The 14,155-nt window shown below is 45.9% G+C and overlaps 7 protein-coding genes across 7 annotated transcripts; 6 read left to right on the plus strand and 1 right to left on the minus strand.

Annotated features, from left to right (window-relative positions):
• Nucleotides 1–149: 149 nt before the first annotated feature.
• On the plus strand, nt 150–1,264 carry N7469_009301 (S-formylglutathione hydrolase; the record flags this gene model as incomplete). The annotated part of the gene is made up of 4 exons (XM_056648219.1): nt 150–405; nt 508–728; nt 825–1,016; nt 1,076–1,264. The coding sequence occupies 4 exons, from the start codon at nt 150–152 to the stop codon at nt 1,262–1,264; spliced, it is 858 nt and encodes a 285-aa protein (XP_056497984.1).
• A 674-nt stretch (nt 1,265–1,938) lies between these two features.
• On the minus strand, nt 1,939–3,672 carry N7469_009302 (Zn(II)2Cys6 transcription factor domain-containing protein; the record flags this gene model as incomplete). The annotated part of the gene is made up of 4 exons (XM_056648220.1): nt 1,939–2,718; nt 2,794–2,934; nt 2,992–3,537; nt 3,607–3,672. 4 exons carry the CDS (start codon nt 3,670–3,672, stop codon nt 1,939–1,941), a joined length of 1,533 nt encoding a protein of 510 aa, XP_056497985.1.
• Nucleotides 3,673–4,768: 1,096 nt separating this feature from the next.
• Nucleotides 4,769–5,791, plus strand: N7469_009303 (ADP-ribosylglycohydrolase family protein; the record flags this gene model as incomplete). Its single annotated transcript, XM_056648221.1, has 1 exon — nt 4,769–5,791. One exon carries the CDS (start codon nt 4,769–4,771, stop codon nt 5,789–5,791), a length of 1,023 nt encoding a protein of 340 aa, XP_056497986.1.
• A 564-nt stretch (nt 5,792–6,355) lies between these two features.
• N7469_009304 (GFA family protein) lies at nt 6,356–6,829 on the plus strand (the record flags this gene model as incomplete). Its single annotated transcript, XM_056648222.1, has 2 exons — nt 6,356–6,421; nt 6,476–6,829. 2 exons carry the CDS (start codon nt 6,356–6,358, stop codon nt 6,827–6,829), a joined length of 420 nt encoding a protein of 139 aa, XP_056497987.1.
• Nucleotides 6,830–8,427: 1,598 nt separating this feature from the next.
• On the plus strand, nt 8,428–10,062 carry N7469_009305 (uncharacterized protein; the record flags this gene model as incomplete). The annotated part of the gene is made up of 4 exons (XM_056648223.1): nt 8,428–8,443; nt 8,500–8,656; nt 8,762–9,423; nt 9,479–10,062. 4 exons carry the CDS (start codon nt 8,428–8,430, stop codon nt 10,060–10,062), a joined length of 1,419 nt encoding a protein of 472 aa, XP_056497988.1.
• A 730-nt stretch (nt 10,063–10,792) lies between these two features.
• Nucleotides 10,793–11,390, plus strand: N7469_009306 (DUF3807 domain-containing protein; the record flags this gene model as incomplete). Its single annotated transcript, XM_056648224.1, has 2 exons — nt 10,793–10,816; nt 10,875–11,390. The coding sequence occupies 2 exons, from the start codon at nt 10,793–10,795 to the stop codon at nt 11,388–11,390; spliced, it is 540 nt and encodes a 179-aa protein (XP_056497989.1).
• Nucleotides 11,391–12,625: 1,235 nt separating this feature from the next.
• N7469_009307 (FAD-dependent oxidoreductase) lies at nt 12,626–14,072 on the plus strand (the record flags this gene model as incomplete). The annotated part of the gene is made up of 3 exons (XM_056648225.1): nt 12,626–13,088; nt 13,139–13,457; nt 13,523–14,072. The coding sequence occupies 3 exons, from the start codon at nt 12,626–12,628 to the stop codon at nt 14,070–14,072; spliced, it is 1,332 nt and encodes a 443-aa protein (XP_056497990.1).
• Nucleotides 14,073–14,155: the final 83 nt, after the last annotated feature.

A 14,155-nucleotide genomic window follows, 5' to 3' on the forward strand; every position in this document is an offset into this window, starting at 1 on the left:
TGCGGGACCAAGAAAGAACCCCCGCGCAAACGTCAACTCCCGATCTTCTCTGCTTTTCTTTTCCCATATTTATTCTCCTTCCACCTCTCCCACTTCCATTCCTATCTTTTTGACCTTTTTTCCTGACTTTTCTTGGACTACTCTCCATCATGTCAGTCACCACGAAAGCAACCATCGCCTCCTTCGGCGGCAAACTTCTCAAATTAAGTCACAATGCCACCACCACCCGCTGTGAAATGTCTTTCAACCTCTACCTACCCCCTCAAGCACAATCGCAAAAAGTTCCCGTCCTCATTTACCTCTCCGGACTAACCTGCACGGCGGATAATTGCTCCGAAAAGGGCTTTTTCCAGCATGGTGCTAGTAAGAAGGGTATTGCGGTACTCTACCCGGATACCAGTCCTCGTGCGTCAGCCCCTGCTACAAGAATGAATATGAATATCAATCTCGTTATCTAGTCGAGAAATGAGTAATGACTGAATTGCATATTAATATTGAATTAAACAGGTGGTCTGAACATTGAAGGCGAGAATGACGCTTATGATTTCGGTACTGGTGCTGGTTTCTACGTCGATGCTACAAAGGCCCCGTATAACGCTGGCTATAATATGTACAGCTATGTCACGGAGGAATTACCCCAGACGGTATTTGCTGCTTTCCCTCAGTTAGATGCCAGTCGTGTTAGTATCACTGGTCACAGTATGGGTGGCCATGGTGCCCTTACCTTGGTATGTACCACGTCAGCCCTGGACTACGCCTTTACCTCCGAGAGGATGGATAGTCGATGCATTTCGCGACTGCGTGCTAAATCTTGATCGAAATAGTTCCTCCGTAACCCAGGAAAATATAAGTCTGTCTCCGCCTTCGCGCCCATCACGAACCCTATCAACTGTCCCTGGGGCCAGAAGGCGTTCACTGGGTATCTTGGTGACGACCAGGAGAAGTGGAAGGAGCACGATGCCACTGAGTTACTGAAGAAGTGGTCTGGCGGCCCTCTGGATATTCTTGTTGATGTGGTAAGTTGTCTGTGAGGGTACTTACATCTGAATTTACGATACTGATATACTGGATATAGGGCACTGGCGACAACTTCTACAAACAGGGCCAACTGTTGCCGGAAAACTTCGAGGCAGCGGCTAAGCAGGTTGGACAAGAGAAGGGATTGACTGTGCGGTATCAGCCTGATTATGATCACTCGTATTATACGATGGCTTCGTTTGCCGACGATCATGTTGAACATGCGGCGAAGTATCTCTTTGCATAGTGTGTGTTCCTTCAGTCTTCTGCTTTCCTTTGTTTTCCTCGTTCATTCATTCTGGTATCTATGTATTCCGGAATGATGGAGGACTTCGTTAATGTGAATCAATTCTGATGGCTTTGTGTCAGTGGTCGGACGAATAGGGGTTCTATGAAATCTGTTATCTGAATAGGCTGGAATTAAAATAAATGGAATCGAAGTGGAGGATTATGCTAGAAATGACATTTTTTATGATTGAGGTAGTCTTTTGTCCTATGTCAACTAGCGAAAGGCTTGTCCGTATCTTCGTACTCGGGATTTCACCTGAGAAAGTACAGCTTTTCGCCGCAGCGACAGTTGTGTTGTCCTGGCAAGCCATTGCTTCCAGGACGATACCTGTACGATCGGTGTCTGGTAAAGTGGCTTTTGCAGAATTGTCTGACCAGCCAGTAAAGTGGGACTGACGCCGTTAATATTCATCTCCCCATAAAAAAGGAGCCGTTTCACCATGCCAGCATGTCCTCTCCTAAGAGTCTCTAGGAGTGGAGATATGCTCAGTGTCCCTGGCATCAGTACAAATCTTCGCGCTGTCAAGGAAGTGCTTCACGATTTCCTCGTGCCCATTATAAGCAGCCAATAAAAGCGTGATTTTCCCGTTCGTATGGCCTTGCATTCGACTTATTGAGTGGATCCATGGTAAGCTACCCCCCGTTTATTCCGTTAGGATCCGGAAGTCTGTAGGAGCTACTAGTGCCATATACAGAGGGATTAAACCAATAAAAGCGACATAAATCATGATACCGAGCAGCAAAGTCGAATCCTGAAAGTGCAATATACTGGAAAACCTCTGACGCCCAAAGAAATCGTTTCCAATCCCTAGCTTGACTGAATACTCGTGTTGCCTGGATGGTTGGAAAGATGCAATAGATGAGAGCCCACGAATGCAAGTCTTCTTGCGTACAGTACGGAATACATCTGACTGCCTTGCTGACATTGAATGTGGAAAGTTGACGTGCCACATCCCGAGGAGATTGACTGTCAACACGCAAGATTTTTGGCTCGTGATCAGTCTCTGTTAGAGTATAAGCCTGGTATATAATTGGATAGAGAAGAGATAGGGAGGTCCAAATGACCATGTGCAAATTGGCTTCTCCAACTGAAAGGAATTTGTAGGCTGGACCAAAAAGACCATCTGTGGCAAGTCCTGTTTTGATTTCTCCATGGTTATATGTAGGAGGATCTTCGTAAGTGCCATTTCGACTGATCTTGGTATAGAATTCCAGATGGCGTTTTTCCAATGCCAGACAATCATCTAACAGTGATCGACGGGCTTGAGGACCAAGATTATGAGCGTTATCAACAGCAGCAGCAAAACATGACATGTCTGTAAGAAGCTGGATCAATTCGTATAACAATCCTTCGCCAGGCTCTCTGAGCCACTGAACTACTGGCTCGGAAAGACGCATAAGTCTTGAGAGAAGCTAGAACATTCATTTACCATCAGACTGTCTGTATATCAGAGATACGCTAATTTGCGAAAGGGCTCTGTCTCTTACCACTCTCAATTTTTGATGTTGACCATAAATTAGAGCTATAATATGAGAGTCATCCTTTTTAGGGTGGTATAGTCTCATAATCGCGCTCAGTCCATCAATATGTGCGTGTAATTTATCAAGCGAGTCCGGGCAGTAATGGCTCTTTATATTTGTAAGTGACTTTTGCGTTGATTGGACAAAGACAAGTATATTTCTCACCTCAATCTGCTCAAAAAGAGCGCATGTATAAATAAGATCAGGGGTATAATCCTTGCGACTGAGTGTCTTTGACAATCCACAGATTGCCTCATTGTAAAGCCCAATCCCATATCGTAGAATAGGTTCATCTTTGTGGATCTTACCGAGGAAAACGCATGAAAGTGCGGCAGTGGTTTTTTGAAGCATCAGACTTTTTTGAGGTACCATATAGATGGACGATATAATAGGATATGTCAAATTCACCACGCAGGTTGCTTTAACCTTGCGAGGGAAATAATGATCAAGATAAGAAGAAAAGATTTGGCTGCTGACCATTATACCAGAGGGAACGGTCTGCAATAAGGTTGGTTGTTTTGATTCATCTCGGTATTGGGTTGATAGAGGGCTGCGACTAGGCTCGTTTATCTTCAAGATCCTAAGCTGTTGGGTACGTTGTATGGTTTGCTTGGTCTGGTCGCGAAAGACGAGTTCCCATTTGTCTCTGTATCCAAAGCATTCCTGGCGTAAGCGGACACATTGTCCGCAATGAGGACGCTTTTCATCACACTATTGGAAGTCAGAAGGATTTATCCTTGTCGATGCGTCGCCATAGAACCTTTCAGCATTCAGACATACCCGTCGTTTCACGGCTCGGCAATTTGCACAGCTTCTGGAAGGTTTTCTAGAAGTTGTGGAATCCATGATCCCTGGATTTTTTCCGAAATTCACATACGTGTGCGTAGGTAGGACTAGGGGATGTAAAAGAGAGTGTATTGTATGTATTGTAGTCGGAGAAAGTAGAAAGTACCGGGCACAACTCAGCGAACCCCGTGGGCGGGGCGGGGCGGGGCGGGACGGGGCTGACGGGCTATGCCGACTTCACTTTTCGCTAGTACTATGTATAACACTCGTCCAAAACAACTCTTCTCAGGATAATTGTCAAGCACTATCACTAGACAATGCCGGCCTTGTTCAATATTATTTTATGCCATAATATGATTCGCGCTCTTCCCATCAGTTCTCATTCTGTCTAATGCGCATGATCCATGGTCAAATTAGCCTTGATCTACTTCTAAACTGACACATACGACCATAGGGTGTGGAGAACAGGGCTTCCCGTCCGCTCAGCCGTACTTAAGCCACACGCCGGCAGGTTAGTAGTATGGTGGGTGACCACATGCGAATCCCTGCTGTTGTATGTTTTTGTTTTTGTTCAGTTTTAATTTTTTTGGCCACATATTTGTATGTGGTCAATGTCAATCCCTAGCAAGCCTTGGTTGAGGCGGTAAAAATATATGCTATCAAATATGGCTTCCTAGTTTATAATGCCTGCCCAGGCTATAGGTCAATGTTCAAATTATTACTAATTTTTCAACACATTTGGCATACTACCTAGTAAACTAGGTAGTCTTAAGATCATACTATGTTCTTTAGTGTATACGTATTCATAATTTCTCCGAACTGGCCAGGTAATTACCGTTGTAGATTTACTGTCACAGTAGATAGTACTATGACAAATTTGTACACTATAGAAGGGCTGGCCCTCTAAGTTTTGCGCATCATGATAGTTTCCAAATCCAAAGGTTTTCGCCCCCAGCATAGACTTACACAGCCCTGTGCAAGTATATCTCACAGCCACCACACACGTCACGGTGTTGAACAGGTGTAGATGTCACAATTTAGTGTGAGAGATTGCTTATAAACAATCTCTCCCACTAGCCAAGATTGGTATCTCTAGATTTATCAAGTAGATAGGGCTTTCTAGCACTATCAAAGCTTTGGATGAACGAAGTAAGACATGTCTCCATCTCGGTCCTCTCGTACCATTGGCGCTTTACTCGCCCTGCATGCAGGGGATGCTCTTGGGGCACCACTCGAATTTAAACCTCATACACTCATTCGCTCACGCTTCCCAGGCCCCAACGCGGCATTCCCTCGAACTCTTACTGGCGGTGGGTTTCTCTCTTGGGCTCCTGGAGCCGCAACAGACGACACTGACCTTACCCGCGCCATTCTGCTCGCTTACCGCGATGCTATCATCAATGGGGATGACGTTGTGATAAAAGCCGCTGAGCACTGTCTTGGGTGGTATCAAGGACGTTGGCCTGGTCGAAGACCTGGTACCCTACCTCGTGATATCGGTGGTGCAACAAGAAAGGCATTATCCTCATTTGCTTCTTCGCGTGATCCTTATTCTTCTGGTGCTGGCCAGGGCAGTGCAGGTAACGGCAGTCTAATGCGTTGTATCGCTACTGGGCTCTTCCAGACCGATCCAGAATTGCTTATTAAGGAGAGTCAAGCGATAAGCTCCATCACGCATAATGATTACCGATGTACTATTGCATGTGCTGCCTATAATACAATCGTGTCCTCGCTTGTCGTGCACGAGATGTCTGTTGAGGATGCCGTGTCTGCAGGTGAACGTGTGGCCGTCTCACTTGAACGTGGCAATCTCGATGGACCTGTCCATACTGCTATGAAGCTCGGGCGCAGAATTGCCCTGGAAGAGTTGGCTAATAAAGGGCCCAGGAAGATTGGGATTATGGGTCCATGTAGCGGATTCGTACTTGATTCGCTGACTCTCGCTGTCGCTGCTGTCCTGGATGAGCGGAGACTCGATCAAGTCCTTGTTGATATTGTCCGGGTTGGTATGGATACTGATACAAACGCTGCCATCGCGGGAGGTCTTCTTGGGGCGAGGGACGGCGAAGAAGCCGTGCTTGATGAGTGGAAGGACTCATTGCAGTTTAGTTCAGAGTTTTGCCGCATCGTTGAGGAAATATTAACGGCGCAAGGAGTCTGGCAGCAGGTGAATAAATGAAATGAGGAAATTAAATACATAGGCACGGAAACGTGGATCGGTTCCGATTTGAGATGCCAGATCTCTTTGTACTATCGACAAACGTATTCGAGAGAGCAGCAATCCACTGAAATGCCCCGTTGCTGCGGAAATGAGTCTAGGCTCTGGTGGCTGCTTAGGAGTAATCCAGATTTAGATCGAGGTCGTTCTGTGGAAGTTAATTTAGAGCTGCAGTATCTCAACCGTGGATGTCATGAGCGAAGCTAGACTTTGCCACGTTAACTCCACCACTACACATCACTCGTATTCTCGCCTGCTCGAGAAGATGGTTGGCCTCCCTCCCGGAACTAAAGTTCGAGAGGAAAAAGAGAAGAAATTCCTGGAAAATGACCCGAAGGAGTCATATGATTTGCAGGATATTGTAAAAGCGGGTGCTCTACTAGTCAATGATGATGTTGCGCTTAGTGTATTCGTCGGATCTTAAATAGTAGCAAGCCTCCCAAAAATTCTAACAGCTCTCCATAAACCCCATTCAGGCTGAAGCTGCTACTGAAAAAAGAGAAGAACTAACGTTTCAATTTCGAGATGCCATCAGGCTCGTGTATCTGCGGTGAACTGAAATATGAATTTACAGGAGAGGGGCAAGGACTTGTATGAACCCTACATCCAACTCTAAATTATCAACAAAGCACTGACGACTAGTAGGCACTTTGCCACTGTCTCTCTTGTCGCAAAGTTAGTGGGGGCACTCACACAGTCAATATCATGATCCCTCAAGACAACTTGAAGGTCATTTCACCCCCTGACACGGAAAAGACATGCACTCAACGTCATGAGACTGGCATGAACCTGACAGTGCATTTTTGCGGAAATTGTGGAGGCACGATTTACAAAACAGCCGATAGCAAAGAATTTACTGGCATGGCGGTCGTTCAGGTGGGAACTATTGATGACCCCAAGTTCATGGAAGACAGCAAACCTGGCATGGAGCTCTTTACCAAGTACCGAGCACCTTGGGTTTCCGCGGTGGAGGGGACTGTTCAAAAGGTCGAGTTCTAATTAGTCCAAGTTACTTGATACTGTTCCCCTTCGAGTGTCTTGTCGTCTCATCTTTATTTACGAGTATCAGTGGCTCGATGTCTAGTCATAAGAGACGATTTGAATTGCTGTAGTATTGCAAGAAAAAAGATACTCTGGTGCGCATGCATGCAACCCAAAATGTCGATAGCTTGAGGGAAACCTGCCACAATGGAACTCGAATTTGATTTAGATCATGATATCAACATTTAGAAGATTGTCTCTAGAAGTCCAGACGATGGCAAATGGGTCTTATGCAGTGACTTCATGAAAGATCGACAAGGTGGCTGAAAAGAAGACACAGCCACCCCCAATCTCATCCCAAGTATACGTGTCACACAGTATAAACACTACGACTGAATGGACGGGACGATAAAAAGGACAAATTGAAGGTCTTTGAAATCATGTCCAGATCATATTATATGATGTTCAAGCTCGTATTTCTACTCGAACTACTAGAATTCTCGTGCGCCACCCAAGAAAGTGAACGTATCCGGCATGTTTTAATAAAAGCGAGCAAAATATCGCCCGGGCGAGTAAAAGACATTTTATCCTGGAAGCTCAAACAATGCCTGGATCTGTCGGCGAGTGCAATCTTTATGAACGACTATATTGAGCAGCGACTATATAGTACAAATATCTGTGAAGACCAACAAACAAACTTGAACTTTGGGAGGACTTGTCGATCTTCCGAAAAGAAGATCGCAGAACCTCCATTTAGTTACCCCGTCTTTCCTCCTCTCTGTCATCCCTTTCTTCTAATCTTCCATTGGAAATCATCCGTGTCATGACAGCGCGGTCGCGTCTTAAGGATTCAAAATTCATAGAAGAGATCATCCCGCCCAGCAGATTCCATTGATGACTGGATGCTATCGCTAAAACCCCCGGAACTACTTTAAGTTTCCGCATGGGCCTCGGTTTGTTGTCAGAGCGGCACGAGGCCCATAATTTGGCCCCAACAAGCTGAACAATCGACCCACGGCGATGCCCAATGCTCAATTTAGGGCTCGATAGGCTTAAATAGTAGTGCAACATCGACGCCTGCCAAGCATCGTAGAGGCTTGTTTTTTATGCAGAGCTTGGAAGGGACAAGTCAGCGATGATAATCCCGTCAATTCTCCTTAGCCATCAGTGTTGTTTTTCATTCCTTGCCCTGTTTAACCACGTACCCAGTGTATTGTCCCTTTCTTCTGGTTCGCGGCCCGGGAAAATCATACAGAATTAGGCAGTATTGTGCGACTAGAGCGTTATGCATGGGCAAGACTAGCTCTTCCAATCTAGAGGCACTAATCGTCTGTATGCGATCCATCTCCACGAACGAGAGACTGACATTCTCATGCGGTCTCCACCCCCAACAATGGACCTATGAAAGAGTTATGTATTGTCGGCTCCCCCTTAAAAACGGGACGACTTGCTCGTCGATCTTTAAATCGATCTCTGCCCGGCGTTGAAGGTGTTATCTTCTTTTGTCCTCTTTACCTCGCGACTCTTGCGCCTAACTGACTCGGGTCTTGCTGCTCCTTCGGCTCCCTTTCACGACAACTGTTGGCCTTTGGGGTAAATCCGACAAAACCGCGAAAATGGGTGCGACTACCGGTATTTACTTGATTCCCACTCGAATCTCAATAGATCTATTGCTTAACTTTTGGCAGAGGACCATAAAGTCGATCAGACGGGGTGTCCGGGCGAAACATCCCATGAAGGCGATACCCTTCCAGCTCACATCGACGAAGCAGCCCTCGTTCGCAAGATTGACATGCATGTGATGCCAATGCTGTTTGCGATCTATTTTGTGGCGTTTTTGGATCGGTATGACAATATCCACGTCGCTTGGTGCTACAATTGAATTATCCCTTGCCAATAAGTGGCCGCATTGCAGGGATGGCTTGACTCCATGTGCTGACTCCATTCCAGAGTCAATATTTCGAACGCGCTCACGATGAGTATGCCTGATGATTTGTATCTTTATGGCAACCGGGAAAATGTTGCTCTTCTTATATTCTATATCCCCTATATTCTTTTCGAGATTCCGTCCAATATCGTGATGAAAAAGCTTAAGCCGCATGTTTGGTTGTCAGGCTGTATTGTTGCTTTTGGGATATGCATGCTTGGTCAAGCTTTTGTTAAGAACTATAGCGGCCTGATTGCGACTCGATTCTTCCTCGGACTGAGCGAATGCGGTATCTTCCCAGGCAGTTTTTATCTTATTAGCTTTTGGTATAAACGCACCGAAGCGCAGAAGCGTTTCACCTTCTACTGGTCATCAGTCATCTTTGCCGGAGCGTTTGGCGGTCTTCTCGCTTCTGCTATTGCCAAAATGGATGGTATGCGTGGTCTAGAAAACTGGCGATGGATCTTCCTGCTAGAAGGAATTGCCTCTATTCTGGTCGGCATCATTGCATTCTTCTGTTGCGCGGATTTCCCCCAACAAGCCTCTTGGTTATCTGAAGATGAAAAGGCTTTCATGGTCGCGAAGACACGCAACTACGAGGAGAAGGAAGAACGGGTGACGAATAGCGATATTTTCGCAAGCGCTAAAGATCTCAAAATGCATCTAGCCGCGCTCATGTATTTCAGTAAGTGTTTTATTTCGATTTTGGGGGTTGAAAATAAGCTAACCTTAGGAAATAGCCGTTGTGGTTCCTATCTATGCCTTCTCCTACTTCGCCCCGACAATCATCAAAGCTCTGGGATACGGAACTATCCAGACACAATTGCATAGTGTGCCTCCCTTCGCTGCGGCCATCGGACTCTGCATTTTGACGGCATACTTATCAGACTTGTGGAGTATTCGCCTGCCATTCATCCTTCTTGGTGATGTTCTCATCATCATTGGCCTCGCTATTATGCTGACAAAGCACGGTGCTGGTCAATTCTCTGCAGAATATCTTGGAATCTGCTTCATTACCATGGGCGCTTTCAGTTCCGGCGCTGTGATCATTTGCTGGGTCATGATGAACATGCATGGCCACAAGGAACGGAGTATTGGGTCTGGATATGTCATTGGTATCGGAAATGCGGGCGGTATTCTCGCTGTCTTTTGCTTCACCAAAGATGATGCACCATTATACAAGCGTGGATATTGGATTCTGATGGGTATCACGCTTGCCGGCACGGTTTTGACGCTGTTGTATGCCTTGGCAATTGCCCGCGATCGACGTGTCAGGGCTCGTACTGAGGATAAAGAGGACAAGGAGAAGATTCTCTCATTCTAGAAGGAACCAAAGCTCTCATGGCCCTCTTACGAAATATAGCTTCATCATCGGTATTAGTATCTAATTCTTCAGCTTTCCATAAGATGCATCTGGTGGGGTATACCTTGTCCCAGTGTGATCTGTTTATCCAAAATTTACTTATAGCGCCTGATCCGCAAAGCATGTTAGTATATACTGCATTCGAACAACTTACCAATACTCTCTTCGATCGTGGTCCACAAATGCTCCGGGGAAAAGTACACTCCCACGGGGTGTCACGTTCAGGAACAGCCGCACCTTAGTAGAATATGGGATTGCCCCTCTAACACTTAGAGTCGCAATCCCATATCCTACTAAGGTATTCTTTTGAACAATACTCTACTGGACTAAAAATATCGAGAGAACAAAAGCATTGTAGCCAGGATTTCATCTTCATACTAAATTCTTCCAAATATGTTCAAAATCTAAAGCGGTTTATTTTATACCAGATAACTGTTACTTTGTCGATTGCTACTGGGCTGTGGTTGGAGGCTTCTCGATAAGTCCCTCGGAGATTGGACACGCCGATCATATCCAGAGAGGATCAATATTCAAAGATGTTCAAAATCTCAATAGAATCGCATCTTAAAGAAGTGAGCCAGATATTGAACGCCATTTTTCCCAGGCATGAATACACTGTACCGTATCGTAACATGTATTTTTGACTCGCGCGTCCGCGTCGCAACTTGACCTCCTCAAAATCGTCAGCAGCATGCAAATCCCAACTGTCACTCTCGTGAGCATACTCTCAATCCATCTCATCCTTGCATTGACTGACCAAATGCTGCATCCAGGAAGACCTCCAAGCCTTCCAAGCATCGCATTTCCCAGGCCATCCTCAAACAATCATCCTGCCCAGCGCTGATCCCGCCGTTGAGAACGACCATTATGACGAGGAGGAAGCAGATCTGGGATACTACCAGGATGGGGTGAAGCGTACACTCACGGATAAACAGATAGAAATCTTCAGACACAGCGAAATCCACGCGTTGCTTCGAAAGAGACAGCTTGAGCAGGATAGAGCTGAGTACGAAGCTAGAAGAACGAAGAGCGAAGATGAATTGCGCGACACGGTCAGCACCAAAGATGAAGCCCCGAGCCCTACAAACTCCCCAAATCCGAAGGGCGATCTAGCAACAGGGAACAATACGCGGCCTACGCACAAGGCGACACCCCAGCCTGCACCGCACACTACTGAGCCAGAAGGTCTTGACTATGGGGACACATATGAGGCTGCAACCGAACAAGGACTTACTCAAGGGCCTCGGTTCAGTCATCCACGACGCAAGATCATTTCATATGATGATTGAGGATATGCCAAGGTGTACAGCGACATCCAACTTGAGTTGTCGTGATAGGCCGGTAATAGGTGATACCTGAACTCAGATGATTCTAAAATTACTCTCGAACTGGTAAGTTGAAAAGTATCTATCTTGATTTCCCCTGCCTACCATGATGAAACAACTTTAGTCATCCTTAGACGGAAGACCACACCTTCACCAACTTCTCTAGAAGTGTGAGGCTTTGACGACTTTAATCTTCTCTCTGAAAGGCTTTCATTTATGCGTTAATATCGTTTTCTCTTCTCTGGAATTTAAGCTGATATATCAGTAGTTTCCAGGTTTCCAGCGCCAGTCGGGGTACTCTGCAGGCTCGGCGCAGCCCTGTCATCTGCCATGATACAGTAAACATTATACCCAACGCCGTCATGGAGGTGGCTTCGTCTCAACACCCTCACCATATCTGGGTATCAGCGTTTCACCTCCATAGAGGTCGTGGGCTGTAGATACAATAGCATGTGGAAATACCTAAGACCAATTGACACAGTGTCTTCCAGGGCTCGCAGAGACATCGCCGCGGAGATCACGGAGAAATTGAAATCCCAAGAGACTTGGGAAAGCTGAAGGAGCTCGAGAACTAATGGCGTGAATAACATGCTGATCTCCAGCGTTTTTGCGGTACACAAAGATCCCCTAGCTGATAAAAGAAAATAACTTGTTGAACTGCAAATCTTTTGCGTGGTCATTCAGCGTGATTTCATCCTCGCTCTATGATAGCACTCCTTTTCTCTGATACAGCTAGTGGGAAATGGTGATTAATTTTGCGCGAAACATTTATTCGAGCAACCCACTACAGGCCGTCGATATCAAATCTTAGAAATTTTAAAATCCAATCTGAAGATCTGACTTTGCGATCCCCCTAGCTCGAGAGCTCATTCTTATCCTAAATGCTCAGCTACTATCACTCGTAACAAATTTGTGATATCTGAAAATAAATAAAGCTCGAGTATGATCTCTTTGGTCCTTTGATATGACATCATCAGCGAATCTCAAAAATGCGGGAAAGAAAGTTAAGGGTTTTTGCTCCCATTGCAAGTTCCATCCTCTTCCCACCGAACATCATGGCGCGTGTTCCCCTCATCGCATTCTTGCCGAGGAATCCAGTGGCTCCTAAAGTTTAATTTTACTTCCTTTTAGGCGCGACATGCTTACTTGTCCTCCTTTATAACTCTAGGACAAATAGTGACCCCGGTACTTATCTTACCATGCGAATCATTGTAGTTGGAGCTGGCATTGCCGGTCTCTCCTTAGCAATCACCCTCTCACAGGCTGGATATGACGTTCAAGTCGTGGAATCAGCGCCCCAGTTAGCAGAGCTGGGCGCCGGTATTCAAATGACCCCACAAGCCGTCAAGTATTTTTACCAGTGGGGACTGAAGGAGGATATACGAGCACATAGTAGTATGCTGCAGCAGACCTTCGTCCGTGATCACAGAAATGATGATCCAATCGGCGTCTTGGATGTTGCGGATATGGAGAATCAATACGGAGCTCCATATATTGTGCTCCATCGAGCAACGTTGCATGATATCCTACATAAGCACGCGATTCGTTCTGGGGCGAAGATACTCCTTGATAGCAAGGTTATAGAGTATGACTTCGACAAAGGAGCGATATGGTTAAAGAATGGAAGGACAATCGAGGCAGACCTGGTTATCGCAGCGGATGGTATGTTCCTCTCGATCATGATGTTCAAATCATACTTATTTTTGTTACAGGTATAAATTCCTTCGCACGCTCACGACTTCTCAAAGATGCTGATCCGGCCTCTCAACCAACGGGATGGGCCGCGTTCAGGATGATGGCTGAGGTCTCCAAGATTAAAGAACACCCTGAACTGACGGAATTGGGGATTGGCAATTCGGAGAATTCAAACTTTTGGATTGCACCGGACGTATCCTGCATGACTTATCAGATCAAAGGTGCCACCATGCTGAATACCGTTTTATCCCATCGTGATACAGTTGATACGACAACCATGTCCTACGATGAGCACAAGGAAATTGTCAAAGAGCTTTTCAAAGATTTTAGCCCAGTGTAAGTCGGATCCTTTAAAAGATTTCTTGTCCATTCTCATATTGCCATCTAACACAAATTTCAAGTGTTCAAAAGCTTCTCGATATATCACTACCCAAAATCGTAAACTATCCTGTTTACGCCGTCCCTCCGCTCCAAAGTTGGACTCATCCTTCCGGCCATTTCACACTGGCTGGTGACGCGGCCCATGCAATGGCTTTTTACCTATCCATGGGTGTTAGTCTTGCGGTCGAAGATGCAGTTTCACTTGCCGCTGCTTTAGACCTCGCATGTCCGAATCGGTCGGATGTGCCTGAACCGAATCAATTGAAAGCTGCCTTGTCCGTGTTTGAAAATGTTCGGAAGAAAAGAACAACTGCTGTGCAGAGAGCTAGTCTCCGTGGAGGAGACTCGTATCATGTACCAGCGGGCAAAGAGCGGGAGGCCCTGCACAATGTTATTAAAAACGCCAATGAGATAATCGAAGTGCCAATTGAAGACCTCCATGACGCTGCTGAGATAGAGGATGAGATTTCTGCTGCCGTTGGCGGAATGATGAATAGGAAAACCAGAGATTGGTGTTATGGATACGATGCGATAGAGGATATCAAGGCAACATGGCATTCAAACAATTGATAAACTAGCTTAAAGCTCAATTTCCCACGGCTGGAACGGCAACCGAAGGCAGATGATGTATCTTCAATAATCTAGCCTGATGC

The sequence above is a fragment of the Penicillium citrinum genome (genome assembly GCF_028827155.1).
Source record: "Penicillium citrinum strain IBT 23319 chromosome Unknown utg000008l:1.0-2707905.0:1.0-2709502.0, whole genome shotgun sequence".
NCBI classification, from domain to species: Eukaryota; Fungi; Ascomycota; class Eurotiomycetes; order Eurotiales; family Aspergillaceae; genus Penicillium; species Penicillium citrinum.